Source organism: Anastrepha ludens, chromosome 3, assembly GCF_028408465.1.
Source record: "Anastrepha ludens isolate Willacy chromosome 3, idAnaLude1.1, whole genome shotgun sequence".
In the NCBI taxonomy this organism is placed as follows: domain Eukaryota; kingdom Metazoa; phylum Arthropoda; class Insecta; order Diptera; family Tephritidae; genus Anastrepha; species Anastrepha ludens.
In genome coordinates, this window is record NC_071499.1 from 122,067,971 (window position 1) to 122,091,316 (window position 23,346).

At 34.6% G+C, this 23,346-nt stretch overlaps 1 protein-coding gene across 1 annotated transcript; it reads left to right on the plus strand.

Moving 5' to 3' along the window:
* Positions 1-113: 113 nt before the first annotated feature.
* LOC128858964 (N-alpha-acetyltransferase 30A) lies at positions 114-3,262 on the plus strand. Its single transcript, XM_054095593.1, has 4 exons — positions 114-507; positions 583-1,823; positions 1,901-2,146; positions 2,306-3,262. Exons 2-4 carry the CDS (start codon positions 816-818, stop codon positions 2,468-2,470), a joined length of 1,419 nt encoding a protein of 472 aa, XP_053951568.1. The 5' UTR covers positions 114-507; positions 583-815; the 3' UTR covers positions 2,471-3,262.
* Positions 3,263-23,346: the final 20,084 nt, after the last annotated feature.

The following is a 23,346-nucleotide window of genomic DNA, read 5'->3' on the forward strand; positions in this document are numbered from 1 at the left end:
TGTTCTTCGTGTAATGCTTTTTAAAACTTCAATTGATAAATACTCCAACATTTGTATAAACTTAAAATTGTACATATATTCCTCAGAGTTTTGATGAATTTATTAGCTTGGCATCTGGCAAGGCAGAACTTGTCTTTCACGTTCAGCTCGCGAGGAAAGTGAAAATTTCAGAAAACTTACGAAAAGTCAAAATTGCTAGTAATTTTAATTGAGAAATTTAATGTAACTTGTTTAGGAATTAAATAAGAATATATATAGCTTGACTGAAATGCAGGACTAGAATTTGGGAGCGGTTGGTTAGATCAAGGGTCGAGTTGATGGAAGTCAGCAGAAGGCAGGGCAAAGCAGGGGATAGACATTAGTAATAAAAGGTGAAGAAGAAGGTGGCAAAGAAGGGTGACTTCGGTTATAAGTCAGTACTGAGGAAATCAGAAAAGAAGAGGACAACAAGCTGGTGGAAGTACCAAAGTCTGTTTACAATAGGGACGGCATATATAAGTCTTTGAGGTAATAAAATCCTTCATGCTAATCAAAATTGATATTAAAATTGCTACATTTCTCGTTTTACGTCTTTCTATGTAGGCAAAGCAAAGTACAAGTGTTCGAAGCAGGAAGTGTCAAACTCGTGCTGGTGTGGTTAGCGACACGAAAAGTGCTGAAAAATTGAGCAACAAATAGCAAATAAGAACGGAACAAAGAAACTTTAAAAATATCGGCATTTCATTACCCAACTAACTTGGAACTAGGAACTAGGAACTCTTGCATTAATTTAACGCTGTAATCAATTTCTGTGTAATTTTTCATTTATAAAAGCAATGGATGATACCGCAAGTGCCATTGCTGAACAGCAAAAATTAGCTACATCACAAAAACCGAAGAAAAGGCAAAGGAATAAAAAAACGAACGGAAAGGGATCTGCCAACATTTCACCAAGTGACAACTTGATAGACGTGAACAATGGTCAAAAACTCGATAAAGTCGGTGGCGATGCCATGGTTTCAACTAACGGAATATCAGAAAAATTAGAACAATTACATATTACAGGCGATGGACTTCAAATGAATGGTGTTAATGAGAAGTGCAGCAATCAAGTTAGTAGTCATGCTGTTCAGAATGGGCACCATACACCCTCGACCGTTAATAATACGAACGACAGTACGAGGGTGTCAATTGCGCAGCCACAACAGCAGCAATCACCACTTGAAACACCAGCGTGTGTTGCTGTGAAAAAATCAAAAAGTAAAAGTAATAAACAAATCAACAAAGAACCACATCAGACAAGTAACTACAGCACTGACGAACCATCATCTCCAGCAATAACAAGGTCAATGGAAGCACTTGACAAAACATCGGAAGTAGCTGAGGTGAAATTGAAAAACGGTTTTCAGGTTTGCGTTAATAAAAAAGATAATATATTGCATTGCAAAGAGTCCCAGCAACAGTGTGCACCATTTGCAAATACTGAATTATCAACGATTAGCAATAACGAAACTGAAATTTTGACTACAGTTCCGCCGGATGCAGACGCTGTGGCGAGGGTGTTCGGGAAGACTGTAACAGTATCTACGCCTAACACCTGCCCACAACAAAACCAATTGCCGACAACTATAACAGTACACAACAACACTACAAAAGCTAACCCTCCCACTGCAATACACAGTTCAAACAACACTGCCAAGCAGGACGAAGACGATGCACAGCAAGCTAGCGCAAATGCTATGGCAGCGTCAGCAGAAAAGCCGACATACGCCACAACACCCGCTTTAGATTTGAGTAATGTGCATATTGAGTATAAAGAATACGAGTCGGAGCTGCAAATGCATGTGAGTTGGTATACATATGACATATACATATAGCATATGAGAAAGGAATGCTTACATTAAAAATGTATTTTCTATAGGACATAATGCGTTTGATACAGGCTGAATTGTCGGAGCCATACTCCATTTACACGTATCGATACTTCATATACAATTGGCCGAAATTGTGTTTTTTGGCAGCGCATGGCAGTGAGTATGTTGGTGCCATAGTTTGCAAACTTGACATGCATATGAATGTGAGACGCGGCTACATAGCCATGTTGGCGGTGCGCAAGGAATATAGAAAACTTAAAATTGGCACAACATTGGTGCAAAGGGCTATTGAGGTACATAATGCATATAAAATGCGGATTTGTTAGAAATATCGCCATAACGAATAAGCTGATGTTATATTTTATATATATTATATTTTATATTTATGAAGTTATATTTTATATTTATATACATTTTTTTTATATATATATTCTCCACAACGTAATTTGCAGGCCATGCTCGCCGACAATGCCGATGAAGTTGTACTGGAAACCGAAATGCGTAATGTGCCCGCGTTGCGTTTATACGAGAACTTGGGCTTTGTTCGTGATAAACGCTTGTTTCGTTACTATTTGAATGGTGTCGATGCGTTGCGCTTAAAATTGTGGTTCAGATGAGATTGTGTTTAGTTAAAGTTTCATTGCCAGATTGCATGCACACATAAATATTTTTATTATATTGTAATAATTCGTATGCGAAGCAAAATCGGTTGAGACGGTCTCTTTTACGTTTACGTTGACATTTTAGCTATTAAAACAAAAACGAGAAAAAAAAACCAAAACATTTCGAAAATCATATAAAAAATTACATGAACTATATTAATTGTTTGATTACCTTTTGAAACATGGCAGCACGTGGCTAATGCAAATGTGAGAACGTAGTATCAGTCAATTTCGCAATGGATGGGTTTTGCGTTTCATAACAACTTGCGCATTGTACCTTTTATTTTTGGGTTTTAGTTATTAAGTTTAATAACGACGTTAAAATAAAAGAATTGTATGTCAAATTAGTTTTCGTTTTTTTTTTGTGGTCGTTTTTTTAGTAGGTAAATTCTCAAATTACATAGTTTACGAATTGATTTATTAATTGCTATATAAATAAGTGTCTCAGAATGTTTGAATTCCTTATGTTGAAGATTTTTCAGAACATCTAATGTTCGTTTCATGTTTCACTCATTTGTTTTAAATAAAATTAATTTTTTTATGTAATTTTAATATACTTTGTTTAATATTACTGTCACGTGTTTGATAAATTTGTTCATTAATTTATTTCAATTGCGCTTGACTGACTTTTTGTTTTTTGTTATTGGCATAAAATTCTTTCAACAAAGCCTGCAATAATATAATGTCTATTAAAAAAAAAACAAAAAAAAAACAAAAAATAACAGTGCTGCCTAGCACAAACCACGAGAGCTACTTGAGCAAAAAATTGTAAATAAAAAAATTAATTACTACTATTTAACCATTTTTTAACTGTTATCTAGTTGAAATGCTCGGAAATTTTTCTCGCATAATCATAGCTTTCTAATTTCTAATAAAAAAATTTAATAAAACATATTGCATAATTTCAATCTTATAATTTGTAAATGACTAATTTTCGCTTTAGAGCTATTTTTAATGAAGTGTACATTTAGGCGCGCTCTTTATGTTACTAACTTCCGCTGCAATACCCTGCAGCAACCGTGTGAAGTCTAAATATTTACAGTGATAATTCTCATAACAAGGAAAATATTTTTATTGCAAATATAAGCAAAATAAAATGCTACTTAAATGTGACAACACAAAAGCAATTAAAATTTTTGTAAAAAATAAGCTACATTTGCATGTGTAATTAAAAATATTTAGTTGTGTCAGTAGTAAGATAAAAAATATGTCTAAAAAAAGAAAATCGTTAAATTTAAGGCAAGAAAATATTTGAAAGTAAACACCAAAACAAAAAGAAATATAAAAAATAGTATGTCTATGTGAAAATAGTAGAATGTGAATATTACGTAATAGATCAAATCATGTAACTGTTTATATGGATTCATTATTTTTGTTGGAAAAATGCAAAATCATGTCTAAAACGCGCCTTCTGAACAATTTTGTATGTGTACTTAAAACAATGGAATCATCAGCTTAAAAAAAAGTTGGAAATATTAGATTAGGTGAAGTAAAAAGTTCTGAACATTTGCCACTAGACAGATTTAGTGAAAAATATCTCACAGGGTATACATCAAAGCGGGTCCAGCAAAAAAAAAGTCAACAGTTAGTGTATAATATGTTAAATAATATAAGTTCTGCAATGGAAAGAAAGAAAGAGATAATTCGATACACAATCTGGCTCATAATTCTTTTCACAATGTAATATTTTGTAGTAGAATTATTTTCTTAGTAGATTCAATTAAGGGGTCGCGGTGGTCTAGAGCTCGAAAATTTAGGGTATTTTCATGAATTTTTTTTCCGATAAAAAAATGAAAAACGATATTTAAAATTTTTAGACTTTCTATTTAACTTCTTTTACATACAAAAATGAAAAAAAAATTTTCCGGAAAAAAAAATTTTCCTGGAAAAAAAAATTTCCGGGATTTTTTTTACAATAAAAAAATGAAAAACGATATTTAAATTTTTTAGGCTTTCTATTTAACTTTTTTTACTTACAAAAATGAAAAAACATTTTTTTTTTTTAATTTTAATAATTTTAAAAATGACGCTGAAGTTGACCTTTTCGAAAAATTGGACTTGGACGGCGTTGTCCATTTTGGCTCTTCTACTTATCTGAAACACAAAAACTAAAAAAATTATTAATCAGTACGACTGTAGCTATGCCCCGCTGCTAGAAAAAAAAATTTGACAACATCAGGCCGAAAAAAAGTTTTGAGATAACTGAGTCTAAAGTTTTGAGAGTGGATAATGCGACCATTGATGCAGCCGCGTGACGAATCTGACGCTACCTGCTAAAACGGCTGTAAAATCGAAAATACTGGGAATATCCTTCCAAATTTTCAAGTTTTCTAATTTGAAAGTATATTCTTAATATTCGAAATATCAAAAAAAATCGATTTTTTCAAAATTCTACACTACCGGGATATTACTTTGAATTCCTTTTCCTGTAAACCAATATAGTTATTTGATCGCGTAATATGCAAAAGCAACAACAAAAACAAAAATGCGTCGTTGTTGTTGTTGTAGTTGTAGCAGCATAAACATTTCCCATGCATATACGGGGAATGCTGCTGAAGTGACAGTACTTGGCCGGATATAAATCCGGGTCGTTCCGGTTACGTAGAACTGACTGTCGTGGGAACGAACCAAAATGCGTCATACTTTGCATTGTCTCATAATTGTTTTCAAAACTGGGAAAAAAATAAACAAACATCATAAATTTAACCCTCCGTTGGACACCTGAGACCTTCGCTTGTACACCCGAGTCTGGCTTTTTTTCGCTCTATTCGAGGATCGTTTTTAAAAGGTTATTTGCGTAAATCGATGGACGGGTACCCAACGCAGGGTTAACGGTGTACATTTTTTTTGTATATTTTTGGTTGCTTCTGCACTTAAAGTTGATGGGTCAGTTAGTTACAAGTGATTTAAAACTGTTCATTACATCGCATCAATAAAAACAATAACGCCGGGTTATCGCACGAGTAAAAATAGTATACAATTGTTTTATTATAATTATCATAAAGGTAAATTACCAAAGAAATGACTGAAATGTTTTCTATTAATAGGTCTGTTCATTTAAAAATTATCCAGTAACTTGCCAGTAACTCAATTTCCGAAAATTCTCTCGTAAAGCAGAAAATATAACAAAAAAATACATTAACGCCAAACCACTAACAATTTGCTAGTTTTACGGACAGCTGATTAAATTGTTGAAAAAATCACAAAAATTAAAAAAATGTTCACTTGAGCTACCTCGTATTAAATTAGAAACAAAACTAAAGCAAATAAAATGCAAAATAACGAGCTTCGGAATCACATGATTTCATTTTGTCCACAATAATTTGTTCCGTCTCATCATCGCTGTCAGATGAAGAACATTCCATTAGCTATTACAGTTCGCAAATTTTAATTCGCTTTTATTTTTACGTTGCGATCAGCTGTTGTTCTCACTTGCAAAATCTTACAAGTAAAAATTTATTCAGTAAAAACTTGCAACTTCCCTTCAAAATAAAATGCCACTTTGCTCTCTCACTTTCCCCTACTTTGCAAGTTGTTTTTGGGTACATGAACACCAAAACATGATAATTTATGACAATTGTTACAAACTATTTGCTTCATGAACAGACCTAATGCGAGGATAGCGCACAATATTCTAAATCGTAAAGTATACAAAAATCGGTCTGATCTAAAACACTACAGTGGCAGACCAAAAAAGCTCACACCAAGGATGGAAAGTTCAATAGTGAAATAAATTGACGAAAAACGCAGTACAGCTTTAGAGTGTTAGCCGCAGATTTGGAAGATCGCTAGGATGTGAAAGTAGGTCACGAAACAGTCCGAAGAGTTCTCTTATAATCAAAATTTTCATTAAGAGGTGCAGGAAAAAAGTAATTACCAGCGCATGCTAATGTTGACGAACTACTTTCTTTTACTCTAACTCACGTTGCGCACTCAGTGGAATATTAGGATTATGTGTTTATTTTTTTGTGATGAGACAAAAATAATGTTTTATAAGCTCAATGGATGCAATGGAGTTTGGAGGAAGCCGCTGGCAGCTCTAAAAAACAAGAACACTATTCCCACAGTGAAATTTGGGAAGCTAAGTGTAATGGTATGGGGTTGCATTTGCAGCAAAGTTGTTAGGAAATTATAACTATTGAAGACAACACGGCAAACGAAATCTATTTAGACATTTTACATAATAATTAGAAACGAAGTGTACATAAATTTGGATTCACTGATCCAAAAAACCCCATTATACCAATTGTAATGATCCCAAGTAGCAGGTCTTGATTGCTACGTAATTGTTCAAAAGCGCTAGATACTCCTGCCCAAATACGCTCACAAACAACTTGATGCAGTGCATCGAAGAGTAATGGGAAAGGATTCCATAGGAATATGACCTAAAAATAATAATTTTATCAATACCCAGGAATAGATACTGCAGGTGGCACATTTATTTGATCTTTTATTTTCTTGATATGTGAAAAGAATTTTGAGACAGTGCCGACATCTTTGTTTTAATTGCTGTTTTTGTTTTTAAATCACTTTAAATTCATAAATGGTGAAAAAATAGAACAAGTTTGCTTACTTTCGAATTCCACTTCAAACATTTTTTCTTGTCGAATATTTTTATGAGTTCAGTGCGTACTAAGTTGGAAAGACGGTGGAGTCGGCCAAAAAAATGTGTGCTATTAATGGAGTCAATACAGTATGCAAATTCAACACCAAACTGGTGGCTCTTATGCAGAGTATACACGCTCCAACTGTGTTGTACGAACACGAGCATGTTGGTTCTACAAGCGATTTGGACGTTGGTCCAACGGTTGCATGAAAATTAAAATGTTTTAATTTTCGGTGGGCGTAGTTAGCGGTTGTACAATGAGTTGCAACGTGTATACGCATATTGTGCAATCAAATTTGTACACAATTTCATTTTTAGTTATTGTCTATACACGGAAATAAAAAAACAAAAAATAAAATAAAATGAAATAAAAAAAAGTAAATAAAAAGTATTGAAAAAAAACATTAAAAAAAAAACAAAGAAATGAGATAAAAATAATTAAAATAAAAAAAAAACATATAAGAAAAATATAAAAAAATATTAAAAAAAGTAAATAAATATACAATAAGAAAAATTAAAGAAAAAATAAATAAAAAAAAAAAATTAAATAAAAAGAATTGAAAAAAACATTAAAAAATAAACTGACAAAAAAATGAAATAAGAATAATTAAAATAAAAAAATCATTAAAGAAAAATATAAAGAAATATAAAAACTAGTAAAAAACTAAAAAAAAGTAAATAAATATAAGAAAAATTAAATAAAAGAAATTAAATAAAAGGAATTAAAAAAACATTAAAAAAATAAACAAAAAAATAATTAAATAATTATTATATTTAGAATAAAAAAAAAAACCTTAAAGAAAAAAATAAAGAAATATAAAAAAGCAATTAAATAGCATTAAATAAGAAAAATGAAATAAAAAACAAAAATTAAATAAAAGGAATTAAAATAAAAATCATTACAAAAATAAACCAAAAATAAATAAAAATAATAAAAAAAAACACATTAAAGAAAAATATAAAAAAGTATATAAATATAAGAAAAATTAAAGAAACAAGAAATAACAAATAATAAATTATAAATAAAATAAAGTTTCTGCAATTATTATTATTGAACAAATTTCACTCGATTCCTGCATTTTGCGAAATGTTTAACACCACGCATATGAGAATAATAAAGTTGGCAACGCGTTGTATATCATGTTGGAACGTGTATACTAAATAGCCGTCTAAATTATTGCACAAATTTTGTAAAGATACTGAAGATTAACCAGAAAACGGTTTAGAAGCATTCACATAAGGGTGGTCTCAAGAAGAGTTATGGATCATTACAGACGTCTAGCAGGAAAGGCGCAGAGCTTTACTTTTCCAATACATACTAATATACACATATGTACATTCATACACATAAACACACACGTGCGTACATAATTAGCACTTAATATTTGCAAATAACCGAATTGTGTATAGTTTGTACAAATCGTGGTGCAGCCGAACGCAGATGAGACGAATATAGATGAGTCGAGTACGAAGTAGTTGAATGTATGTGTTCTTTTGTTAAAAAACGCTTATTCATTTATCAATATCATTTAAAATAATTCTCATTAGCTGAATGTTGTGCATAGTTTTGCACGACGAAGTTGCCGAATTACATGAATTTGCGTAGGGATGCGCGAGAATGTGTAGTCTTAGCTGTGTACGTAGTGACTTACCATAATAAGATTGCACAATTATAGATGCGCTTTAACACCTTTGATTTTGCTAGCGGTTAATCAACAATGAAATGAAATAAAGTAAAATATAAATAAAATAAATGCAATGTAAAAAAAGATAAAATGAGAGTGAAATGAAATTCGACACATAATTAAATAGATTAAATTATATTAACAAATTAAATTTTCTCCTTAGTTACACATACACATACTTATATATACATATACATATTTGTTAAGACAATTTTACTTAAATAATTTTTCTTAGCATTACTGAAAATCTTTAAGTCCAAGTGAGTTGTATGTAACATGAACATTTGTATGTAGCTAACAATCAACACCTATTTATGTAAGTTAAATATAAATAAGTAAATAAGGCGGCCACCGTAGACGATGGGCTTGGTGCATTACTACCATTCGGTAGAGCCCGGGTTCGAAACTCCGAACATGAAAACATGAAGTAGTAAATTATACAAAAAGCGGACTAGCCGTCGCACCTCGGCAGACAATGGCACACCTCTGAGTGTGTTTCTTCGCTCCACAGCGCATAAAAAACCATCTGCTCTTCCGAGGCGGTTCCGGTTTGCGGAAAAACAGCAAGACGCACCCTACATATAGGAGGAGGAGCCAAACACCCAGTAAAGGGTGTAAGCGCCATTTATATATAAATATTTAAATATACATATATATATATAAGTTAAATGTAACTTTTGTAGCAATGTAAAATAAGTTGGTATTAGGAAATACGATAAAAGTACATATAAACGTATTAAATTATTTAAGAAATCCAAATGTAGTAAATACATAGAATCATGTGAATGCATAATATATAATATAATATAATAATAATGGCATACATACATGAGTACATATACATACATAAATATATATATCAATGAGCTACATATTTACAGCAATGGGTGTATAAAAGAAATGTTGATGATAATAATTATTCAAGCAATGATTATGAAAATTAAACTCGTGAAAAATCGTTATAAAAAACAACACAGTTATTATGCATTACAAACAGGTAAGTTGTTTTTGTTGTTGTATCCAGCATAAATACATGCGTGAGGAAAGCTGCTGGCAGTCCTTGGCCGTATATACTTAGTTTTGCTGTAAATTCTGTGTCAAGGTGACATTTTTAAATGTGGAAAGCGGAAAATATTCCAAAAAGTACCTGAACGCCAAACCACTAATAATTTGCAAGTTTGACGAACAGCTGATTAAATTATTGGCAGGAAAAATTACAAAAATTAAAATTTTTTCACTTGAGCTACCTCGTAATAAATAAGAAAACAAAACTAAATAAAGCAAAGAAAATGCGAAGTAACGAGCTTCGGAATCACATGATTTCATTTTGTCCACAATAATTTGTTCCGTCTCATCATCGCTGTCAGATGAAGAACATTCCATTAGTTATTGCAGTTCGCAAATTTTAATTCGCGTTTATTTTTACGTTGCGATCAGCTGTTGTTCTCACTTGCAAATTCTTACAAGTAAAAATTTATCCAGTAATAACTTGCAACTTCCCTTCAAAATGAAATGCCACTTTGCTCTCTCACTTTCCCCTACTTTGCAAGTTTTTTGAAGTGAAAACTTCTTTAGAATCGTTGGGAGTGATTTGAGACTCGATGAAACGAAAAAGCGACACCAAAAAGAAGAAGAAAAAAGATATACGTATATATAATAGGACTATGAATAAGTTCGTGCGGTTTTTTTCGAAATTTGAAACTTTATTGAAGTAAAATGGTTACAAATTTAATATTCAAAATATTGTCCATCGCTTACTACTACTTTTTCCCATCTTTCTGGCAATTCACGGATTCCCTTTGTGAAAAATTCGGTCGGTTTTGCCGCAATCCACGAATCGATCCATTTTTTGACTTCATCGTAATTACGGAAGTGCTGGTCAGCCAGGCCATGTTGCATCGATCGGAAGAGATAGTAATCGGATGGCGCAAGGTCTGGACTATACGGCGGGTGGGGTAGGACATCCCATTTGAGCGTTTCTAAGTATGTTTTGACCACTTGTGCAACATGTGGCCGAGCATTGTCATGTTGCAAAATAACTTTGTCGTGTCTATCGGCGTATTGCGGCCGTTTTTCTCGCAGTGCTCGGCTCAAACGCATCAATTGTCGTCGGTAGACATCCCCCGTAATCGTTTCATTCGGTTTCAGTAGCTCATAATACACAACACCCAGCTGGTCCCACCAGATACACAGCATAACCTTCAGGCCATGAATATTCTGCGCCGACGTCGATGTTGAAGCATGGCCAGGGTATCCATACGTTGCCCGACGTTTTGGATTGTCGTAATGGACCCACTTTTCATCGCCAGTCACAATTCGATGCAAAAAACCCTTTCTTTTGTGCCGTTGAAGCAGTTGTTCGCATGCCATAAAACGGCGTTCAACGTCTCTTGGCTTCAATTCATACGGCACCCAATGGCCTACCTTTCGGATCATTCCCATGGCTTTTAAACGTTTGGAAATGGTTGATTGATCAACTCCCAAAGTTTTTGCAACCTCTTCTTGCGTTTGAGCCGGATCTTGATCGAGCAATTCCTCCAATTCGGTATCCATGAACTTTGGCGGCGCACCCTCGCGTTCTTCGTCTTCCAAGCCAAAATCACCACTTTTAAAGCGTGCAAACCACTTCTGGCACGTTCGCTCAGATAGAGCATGCTCACCATAAACTTCCACCAAGATACGATGACTTTCGGCTGCTTTTTTCTTCATATTAAAATAATGAAGAAGAATTCCCCGCAAAAACACATTATTTGGCACGAAATTCGACATTTTCAAGTGTGGTAAAAATATTGTTGTTTACGCTTCAAATAAAAAACTTATACTGACGTTTGTGCCTTACGACAGTAGCTCTCCAATGAATGTTTGGAAATGTGGATCGATGGAATAATAATCAAGTTATGCCATCTGTTGTAAAACCGTAATGAACTTATTCATAGTCCTATTATGTATGTATAGAAAATGCTTCATTACCAGGCACACAGAAGGATGGCATAAGCAAATTTAAATTTGTGAATTTATATATGTATGTATATATGCGGATATATGTATATATGTTGTGTGTATGTACATATGTGCCTCGCCACAGCAAAACATACGGTAAAATGTCTCAAGAAATCCAGCGCGCATTCATAGGCACAGCACAACATTGCATGTCGACCCGGCCTAATGTACAGTAACCTTGAACAGGCAGCTGCGGTTGTCGAGCATTTAGAAACATATATTTACATACATATATGGGTGCAAACATATTTACGGAGCCGCGGGCACTCGACTTGACAAAAATTGAATATTGGCAAATAATTCTACGCGAAATATTCCAATATTGACTATTTTCGAATTGTCGAGAAAATTAGCATATGGGCGGCTCGTTTTATAAATGAAAGTACTTGCTCTTAGAACTATGAGTTCGAATTTATAAATCAATTTTTTGGTGATGAGTTTTTGTTGCACAGTACAATAGTTGAAACTGTTCGGCGCCGCCGCGACTGTTCAGCGCTATGGCAACTAGGATGATGGCCGCTACGCCTGCGCCTATTAATGCATTTTGTTCTTGTAGTCGCTAGGCATAGAATTTTAGCTTTGGACGACATACGCATTTACAGGAATAAAGTGAGTGGCCTGTGTGTGCGATTGTATGTAGATGCATATGTGTATATTAATAAGCATTGTTTTGCTGGAAGTTCAGAACACAAATATGTATGTACGTACATAGGCTAGGCCATAGTATAGCATACATACATATGTATAAAAAATTCAAACCAAGCGTCCTACGAATGTTTGCGTGTATGTTAGTACGTCTTTGTATTATACGCGTTACGACGCTCATAATAGCAACCGCGTGTGCTGTATTGCGTCCGTATTTTTATATTCGTAAATATTTTCATTTTTCAATATTTACCGCAGTTATGCCGAAAAATAATGCAGAAAAGTGTCGTGAATTTCGACGAAAAAAAAAACAAAAAGAAAATAAAACTAAAAAAAACGCAGACTTCAACAGAACGTGTCCATGAATTTCGTGCAAGCCGAAAAACAATCGCCGATCAAAAACAACAATTGACGCGGTATTTCAAAGATATGTTGACAACATCGAAACCAAAGCATTTGTATCATATTTTAGCTATCATAAGCCACTCGTATCATTTGTTGAAATTGAAAACATTGAGGATGAATAACAATAAAATGAAGAAAATAAAATATGAACTTTATAGCAATATTATAATGAACCTATAATTATCCCGCTCCTAATGCTGCTTTCGTCTCATTCTCTCTCAGTTTGTTTTACGGAAGGTTTCACTTCTATCGCGTCTAACCGTTAGACTGGTATTTTTTTTGGGTACATGAACACCAACACGTGATAATTTGTAACAATTCTTACAAACTATTTGCTTCATGAACAGCCCTACAATTTTACAATCATACGACGCGAACGAATTCGCAGCAAGAGTTCCGTTCTTTTTGCTTTTATTCGTATGCATTGACTACTCATAAATTATACTCAGATTCGTGGCAAATTTCGCTTGTTAACAATGGAGTGGGGAGCTAAGGAAAATCGCATTGCAGTGATTGCATTACAAAAGTGTGGTAAAAGTGCAAGTGAAATTTACGAATTGCTGAAAAAACTTAATATTTCGATATTGTTTACTACAGCATCAATTGTTTTCCTCAAGCATCTGAAGGGACAAGCAGAAAAAGAAGTGGTCGTCCTCACGTGGTTCAAGCCAGTGCAGCCATAAAAGTCGTCCGAGAAAGAATTCGAGAAATCGAAGAAATCTCCTTAGAAAGCAGAAAATCATGTCCAGGGCAATGAATGTCTCGACCAGATCCATGTCAAGACTAATTAGAGATGATCCCCACAAGAAAGCCTTCCGTTGCTCAACTGGTCATCTTCTGACAAAGCGCTTGATGAAAATTAGACTCGATAGATGCAAGCAGCTGCTTTGGTGGCACGCGGTGAACGGCCATGAAAATATTTGTTTCACAGATGAGAAAATTTTCACTGTTGAATAAGTTTTTAATAAGCAAAACGACAAAATCTGTGCTAAAACTTCTAAAGACTCAAAAAATGTTGCTCCAAGGTTTCAGCTTGGCCACCATCCAGCCTGCGTAATGGTTTGGTGGGGAGTGTATTGCAGAGGCGTTACATCTCTTCATTTCTGCGAAAAACGGGTTAACACCGGGGCAAAAGTGTATCAGGATGATGTCCTAGAAGGCATAGTAAATCACTTCAGCAGTACTCACTTCAATGAGGAGCGTTGCATCTTCCAGCAAGATTCCACTCCAGCCCCCAAGGCAAAAACCATCAGGCAGCGGCTAAAAAAATAGTCCTGACCGCAGAAGATTGCCCGTCTGGAAGTGCAGATTTGAATCCCTTGGACTGCAGTTTGTGGTCAGAATTGGAGAACATGGCCTGTCGAAGATCCCACAGAAATTTGGACAGTCTCAAACAATCTTCGATAGGCGCATTGACGTCAATATCCATGGAAACCGTGAGTGCTGCAATAGCTGAAGGGGACAGGTACTTGTAAAATTTCGAAAAAATAAATTTTTTTTTCATAAAATGTTAATATGTATAATCCTTTAAAAATATGTCATATGTCATTTTTAAATTTTAGAACGTAAATTTAAGTATTTCTTATATTATAGATGAAAATATTTTTTTCAAAGCAAAAGTAGTAGGAAAATTCGCCCAAAAAATTCATTTTTTTCAAGCATTTTATTCCGCGATTTTTTTTCCATTTTTGTTTAATTCATATATAAATTATGACATTAGCAAACAAAAAAATTTTTAGTTTCTTGTATTCAAGTCACTGACGCTGATGCTACAATGCCCGCCGATTGAGAAGCCGCCATTTTAAATGATTAAAAAAAAAAAAAAATTGTTATATTGTTTTAATGTATAAATAAACTGTATGCCAATTTTTAAAAAAAATATATTGAATTCTTCATTTTAAATAATTTTAATGAAAATCAGGGAAAATATGGCCATTTACAGGTATCTGTCCCCTGAATGGCCCAATCGTTTGAAGGTTTGTGTAAAAGCAAATAGTGGACATTTCGAATGAAAATAAATTTGTTTTTTGTATTTACATGTTTAAATAAAACTAACTTCATTAAAGTATTATAATTTTATATTTACTTATATGACGGACTTAACTTGTAACAGAACTTGTGGTAGGACTAAGTAAACCCGGCACTTTCCGATAACGTAGAATCGACTGACGAGAGACAATCAGGTGTGTCCCAAACTTGAGTTCTAATATCGGGTGTTGCTTTAGCTGCATATGGAGAGCTAGCGATATCGATAAGTATGGGCCGACCGCTGATAATAGCAAATTATCTTCACATTTTTGTTTAGCAAAGCAACACAACGTTTCCAGATTGGGGAAATTTGCTAAAAAAAAAAATAAATATGTTCGGGAAGTTCATAGAGAGTTCTTTGTGCATTTTACGGGGTGCGGTTTGCATACTGTTGACATTTTCGGTTCTTATTTCTTTCGGAATGCGGAAGAGCTGCCGTTACGGTGAATGGCGATCGCTATTGAGCCATGTTGACTGAATTTTAGTTTCCAAAATTTAAGCAGCTAAACATCGACGATATTTTGGCATTGGCAGCCAATATTCAAGCCACCGTTGACGCCATATGCCCAGATTTTTTTGGAAAAAGTAGTGAAAAATTGGACTGAGCTAATGGATAATATAACTCGTAGCCGCGACGGTCGATTTCGTTCAGGCATTTGTGATGTTAAAAAAAATATGTCTATAATGTCGATAAAATCGTAGAAATAATCGAAGTTGACCGGCATTTTAGTCGTCGTAGCATCGCTAGAGCTAAAGTTCGACCATAAAACCGTTTTAAACGCAAAAATATTAAATTTATTTTTCCCAAACTCATATTTCTGCTTTGTATTATCATTTTGAGTTGCCAAGCTCTTAAAAAAACACCTAATATATAATATTTCCCAGGAACATAATTTTTTTTAATTAAAATTATTAATTTATTTTTTTTTAATTAATTAGTTTTTAATTCCGCTTTAGTAAACTGTCTATTAAAATCTTTATTTGCGTGAATCTTTTCACTTTGCACAAATATAATGCATGTATTTTTTGTTATTTAAAAATTTCTCGAATTACTCACCCACATCATCTTACTTCTACCGGCGGCATTTGTGACAAACCACCTTTAAAAGCAATTGCGGCGAAATATGCGCTAAAATATCCGCTACTCAATTCGTCAACACAGTGCGCCATTCTCAGCTGTCAAACCATAGTAAGCGATATCGATAGTTCTCATGCAGCTGCAAAAAAAAAAACACCCGTTATTTCAGAAGATTCAATTTATTATCAGGCTGCATAAAAAATATGCACGGAAAGCTAAAGTATGCGCAAAATTATGAAATTTGCAAAATAACGGAAGTGTAACACTTTGCATACAAAAGCAAAAACAAAAAAGAAACAAAAAAAAAACAAAAACGCACGCTTTTAACTGCCACTAACCTGAATTTGAATTTCATATCAAACTTTAAGGAAATGCATAGAGCCATGCTATATTACCCTACATACGAGTAAGTCTCTTCGCTCGCACAAGCACTTCCTACCCAGTAATGATAGCTGCGCGTGCCTTGCAACACAATTAACATAAGCACGCACATACATACATACCACTTTGATCGAAAAGTTTCCGGAATATAGTATAGAAAATTCAAAATAAAAGTTTATTACTCAAAAGTGATATTAACACCTTCAAAGTACTCCACATCAACTGCAACGCACTTATGCCCGCGTTTGATACAACTCACGAAATATTTCTGGAACTCTATTTTCGGTATTGTCATCAGAGCCGCCTACGATTTTCCCCATTACTTCTTTCGGCTGTTAAAACGTTTCGCCGTTTACCGTAGTAGTTTTTTTGATTCGATCAAACGGAAGAGAAATCGCAGGGAGCCATCGCAGGTGAATTCGATGGCTGTAGGCTGGCATTCGTTTTGTTCTCCGTCGAAAATTCACGGATAATGATGGAACTGTGCGACGGTGCGTTATTATGGTGCAAAATTTACGAGTTGTTTTCTCATAAATACTTTCTTTTTTGGCGAATAAAAATTCCTAAATAACTGTCTAATCTTCTGGCAAAAATTCGTGGTTCAATGTAATCCACAAAAACCGTGAGCATCCCTTTCTTTTTTGAGTGAAAATGACATGGTTTTTTTCGGGCTTGGTTCAATTGAAGCTCTCGACTCACTCGCTTGATATCTAGATTGCGTGTCGTACTTATAAGTCCACGTCTTGTTTCTAGTAATTATGAGTTTGTTGAATGTCGGGTCGAATTCAGCTTTGGAAATCATGTCTTTGGCGGCCTCTTTTTTGCATGAAATTAAGTTCCTTTGGGACTAACTTTGCAGCAACTCGGCGCAAACCTAAATTATTAACTACAATGTCCTGAACGGATGCATACGCAATGTTCAAGTGCTATGCCCGCTCTGTGATGGTTATTGATCAACTTTTTTTTCACTTTATTGATGTTTGCAACAGCTTTCCATGTTGACGTTCTGCCACTGCGTTCGCCTTCCTCGATGGACTCCCGATCTGAAGCGTTCATGCCACTCGTAAACATCTGCTTACTTTATAGTTTCGTTTCAGTTTCTTAACATTCCTAAGATTTTCACACCATTGAATCCATTTTTAACGCAATATTTAATATAAACTCGTTGTTGCAAATTCAAATGCATTTTTAAAACTGCAAAAAATCGAAAACGGGTGCAGAGGTGTAGATTTACTCAAGACGGTGTCACTTTTACAAATGTTAAGCAATGGAGATAAAATTTTAGTAGGTATGTTAATCACAGATGTCAAGAAGGGAGTGGCAGCCACCAAAACCATGGAGAAAGGGGAAATTAAATTTTTATACAGATGGTTCCAAGCTAGACGATAAAGTTGACTATGGAGTATTTTCGAAAGAACTAGGACTGGAACTATGCGTCCGACTATCAGACTACTGCAGCGTTTATCAGCCAGCCATAAAAGAAGTGACTACATACCGCATGCCGTAACAAAAACGACTATAAATATATTCCCGGATAGCCAAGCGGCAATTAAATTAATGAATGCGGCTATACTAAGATCAAAGGTTGCACAGGAATGCTGAGCAGCCCTAATGATATTAGCGTCGTGTTCAAAGTCAGCTTTATTTGGGTCCCGGGACACAGAGATATTGAGAGAAACTGTAGAGCTAATGAGCTAGCCAGAAAAGGTACTGCTCTTCAATTGTTCCGTGATAAAAGTACCATTGGAATACCTTTGGCCATGAGTAAAATAATAATAAAAAACAACATTACCCAAGAGGTCAATAGGTCATGGGAAGATGAAGATACATGCGTAACAGATAGGCTACTATGGCCGCAAATGAACAATAAAAGGTCAAAGGAAATGCTTAGCCTCTCAAGAGAAGATATCTCGAAGGTCGTGGCTTGTGTCACCGGTCACTGGCTATTTGGCAGGCATTCCTTGAGACTAGGAGTATTCTCCTAGAATATTGTAAAAGTTCTAGAGATGAGGAAGAGGAAGAAACAGTTGAGTACTTCCTTCAAGAGCCGCAAAATGGTTTCATGAAAATAAATAAACAATGTTCCCGTGTCGCACATGGGTATCACAACGGACCTGTAAGGTCTAAGTGAGTTGGTCATACGGACCAACTACCACCATAACCTAACCTAATCACAGATGTGGCAACCCAGCAAAAAACAAAAGACAGAACTCAAATCAGTTGACTTAGTACGTCACCTGTCAGTTGTTCCGGGAACTTTTTTATCAAGGTGGTTTGCATATACGAGTACACACACTTGTTTATGTGTTGATTGTGCGTATAGGTCCACACATTTTTACTTTTGCTAATTTTGTTGCTACATGTTATTGGAAAAATGCATATATATATATACGTGCATATGTATGTATGTATTTTTGATCAACACAAGCAAATTTTTGCGATATCTGTGCACCATCCCAGAAAACATTCGTTTGTCCGGATTAATATTTATCCTAAGCTTTGGGGGCATGCCTTGGCGTTATTTGTTAGGTTGTTCAAAATTTATTTATTTTGTAATCAATGTTTATTTAATTTTAAATACTTATTTGCTCCTTTGTATAGTTGAAATCGTATAAAATTTGTCTGTTAAAGTTTTATAGTGCAATTAAAGGGGAAATGAAGTTAATTGGAAAATTTTGCATTTTTGCTTTTATTGCGTTTATTGCCTCAATTTGCAGATACATGCATTTGTTTTTATCAAGCAATTGCGGTAATACTCGTAATTAAAAGCACGCTGATGGTGTTTTGGCTAATTTTTTAATTTAATTTTTCTGCTGTAAGCACTCACACTTTTGGCTGAAATGCACACTGGGCCCCTTCCATACCCGCGAGTGCTCAAAAATCGATTTTTAAAAATTGAATTAATTGAAATGAATTTATTAATAATAATGAAATTTATTAAATAAAATTAATCATGAATATAGGGTGCATTTTTCATAAGTTATATCAAATTTCTAGTTTTATTTTTGGTGGAGTTATAGAGCTGGAAAGTTTATTTAACTTATTTAAGCAAAACTTAAAACTTAAAATTAGAATCAAAAGAAAATAACAGAACAAAAAACCAAAAACGGAAACAAAAATAAACTGAGTTAATTGATTAATTTAAGGGTTGCCACCTTGCATACATTATTTTCTCTTTCAAAAAATATCAGTATCTTGCCACATGGAAAGAGGAAGGCAACGAGAGAACTAAGTAAGAAAGAAATAGGAGAGAACAGGTGAAAATCTACAAAAAAAAGCAAAAAAATAAAAAATTGAAAAAATAATATATATACATAAAAAACTAAAAATAAAACCTAAACCCAATACAAAAACAAAAAGCAACCCAGTAATTTATATATTGTTCTTCTGGAAGAGTTGCCACCTTGAATAAATTGTTTCCTTTTTTTCAAAAAATATTAGTATCTTGCCAAATGGAAGGAGGAAAGCAATGAGAAATCTACTTATAAATATTTTTTTACAGTACAACCTCTTCTAACGGACACCTCCAATAGTCGGGTATCTCTCTTGAGCGAAAATGTTTTTCTATACCAAATCTTAAGCATCCGAAAAGGTCGCCCTTGTTTGGACGGACAATAACTGACTGATGGTGAGTGTTCACGCAAAAGAGGTTTCACTGTATATGAAATATAATTATAAATAATTCCATTACTGTTATAACGTAACCAGCAGCTGGGGCTATCGGGCTGCCAAGGAAACTAAAAATAAAGTGGGAAATAGGAGTGAGCAGATGGAAAATCTACAAACACAAAAACTGAAAAAAAAATTTAAGAAAACTATATTAATATAACTTTTTTCTTCATATTCCAAAGTCAGTACTCTGGCATTACTATAAATATATTAATAAATATATATTTACTGTTTTAATTGTCTTGCCTTTGTTACTACATACGAGAGTGCATTAATAAAACAATAAATAAAAAATATGCCCTTGCCACTTCAAGTCCAATATTTTGCTTATTAAGCAGCTCTTTTCAATAACTAATTTTCTCACTGATCTGTTAAGCTGTTTTGTTGTGATAGCCATTTGGAATAGATATCAACTAGTAATTTCATAAAAATTGAAAATTGTGAAAATTGTGCTCGTTAGCCCTCTATTGGACGCCCGAGTTTGGCCAGACTGGCCTTTTCGAATTTGTACGTGATTTTAACAAATTTCTATTATATCTAAATATAACAAAATGGCGGACTTTTGGAAAGGGTATGCCCGCCATTTTGTTATTTTTCGAAAAAAATTTCCCATTGTAGCACCTGCCAGAATGACAAGCCTACAGAATAATAATCAGTTTAACTTTTTCGTTTCAGATGTCCTGAAGAGCCAAAATCCTGTTGATAAGCCACCTATCTTTTTTTTAAGACGCTTACTTTGGTGCCACACTACTACAAAAAAATGTTAAAAAAAAAATGTTTTTGTATTATATACTAGTATTTTATGTCAATAACATAATAATATAAAATCAAAACTATCGAATGTTATTTTCTTAAAAAAAATCCTAAAAAATATCTTTAAAAAATGAGTATTTGACCAGACTACTACCTTAATTTTCTATCAATCTATGGATATAATTTTTAAAAAGGACGTTCGAACAGCCAGACCCGAAGGTTTTAAAATGGTTCGAAAAAAAGCCAGACCCGAAGGTTTTAAAAATGGTGTCCAACGAGGGTTAAAAGCAAATTAAATTTTTTGCTTGGAAAAACCACCAGACAAGCTGTAGTGCAATCAATTCCAATACAGTAATAAAAAGTGGGTATTAAAGTCTGGCCACTCTAGAAAAAAAAAACAGATCTACAGACTATTTCAGCAGGGCCTTTTCTTTCGGAAATGGTTTCTCGTTCCGAATACCCTTTAAGGCCGAATGTGAAAGTGATTTACTACTGAATCTGAGCCATTTGCAGCGACGATTCAAAATTAAATTCAAAAGCAATGAGAGGCTTATACAGGCAGGAGCTCTTCTTAAACTGAGCTTCCGACTGTTGAGGCACTGACTGTATAGTTTACAAGCCGTATTTGCTGCAATTAGAAAAGCTTTGTTAAAACTGATCAATTGAATCATTGTGGCTGCCGTTGCTAACGTGCAAAAGTTCAAAAATCTTCCGCCGAATCTTTCTCTCAAACACTCCAAGGGACGCCTCATCAGATGCTGTTATCGTCCAAGATCGGAAACCCTACATGTCCGAAATCAGCATTTTGTTGTTGAGATCAGTGGCTGTGCTTCGTTAACGGTTAAATATCTTGTACCGCTTTTGAGTTCAATTGATGAAGAGATAAGGTTTAGGCAAAAAGGTTATCTTATTTGTAGGGTTTTCCTATTCAATTCTTCTCTCAACCTGAAAAAAACACACTCACTATCTTCTTCGACTTTTTTTAAAGAAATCTTGCCGTTAGTTTTCCTGCAATGGAGCGCAATGGCGATGTCCAAGCATTCGGTAAAAACTTTCTACATCGCATGCTTGATGATTGAAAATGGTACTGGAGCTGGATGGCATTTGGAGAGTAACTTGCTTTACTGTTTCAGGTAGCAGACTGGATATCTGGCGAAAGGTGGCGAGGACAAAAATTAGGGTCTGCAGTGATGCCTTATAAACCGCTCGCTCCTCTAAAAAAATATACCAAGAATGCAAGTAAGTTGAAACTATTTTCCGTTGCAAGGTGGATTGAGCTTGAACATACGCGGGTGCTGAGACGTAGTGGTGTTCAAGGAAATGAAAAGTGCTAAAGAATTAGTGAGCTGTGGTTTTTTAGAGCGCCCAATTAGACCGGGTCTCTTAATAGCGCCAAGCATTTGCAAGAGCATAGACAGCCATCGTAACAGAATGAGATGGTGCGTGAATACCATTCGAAAATGCATGACTTTGAAACCCCGGGTACGAAGCACCAATTGATGGGCATTTTTTTCTAATGGCGGTAGGTGCTTAGCAGACAATGTCAAACCTCCGAGTGGTAAAACAACTGTCGTTAGGAGGCGGCGTAAAAATGTAGGCCCCTCTATTTGTGGGAAACATTAGGACGCGCACGAAAAATCGCGGTACCGAAATAATACGATTGTGCAAACCTTTCATTCATTTTATTAAAAAAATATATCTTTTAGTTCGGGCGTAGAAAAAAATTCTTTTTGTTGACTGTGTAATTTCAAAAAAAAAAAAAAAGAAAATAAATAAATAAAAAAAATTAAAAAAAAAAATTAAAAATATCGTAACTTCATAAAATTTACACCTTATTCGACTTTTATCTGTTAATATACTTTTGAGCGATGTTTTGTATGCGGCGGCCCCAGGGTGAATTGTCCAAAGTAAATCGAGTGTGATGGTGTGAAGTGTGTACGCATGTAATTACCTTGCACGCTACTGTTTACCAAGCGTGAAAAGCTGGAATTTCTTTGCGTGGAATTTTTGTGGAGATACAAAAAGAGACAAGCGCTGGTGTGATCTCAATGAAAGATCAATATTTTAGTTGAACTACTTAGGTAGGTTGGATTGGTTGCCGGCCACCGCAGGCCAAAATAAAATTACGATCCCACAACTAGATGCATTCAGAAGATGCAGAATCGTTTCCTCTTTTCCATAGTAAAAGGTTTTCTATAACAGGTGTTATTTTGGAATGGATTGCGCTCTCGAGAGATGATTAACGATTTCCTATGGCCGAAATTGGATGGTATTGATCTGGACAGCGTTTATTTTCAATAAGACGGCGCACAGAAGCAACGAAACCATTGATCTTTTACGGGAAAAGTTTCCGGACCGTGTTATCTCTCGAAGAGGTGATCACAATGGGCCATCGAGTTCTTGTGATTTAGCACCTTGTGACTTTTTTCTTTGGGGCCACGTGAAAGAGAATGTCTACGCCAACAGCCCAGGGTCGATTCAAGACCTCAAAGTTGAAATTCGTGAGGCTATCGAGGACAAGGGGATACACTTTGCAATTCGGTTATGGAAAATTTCATGAAAAGGATAGTGTCTTGTAAGC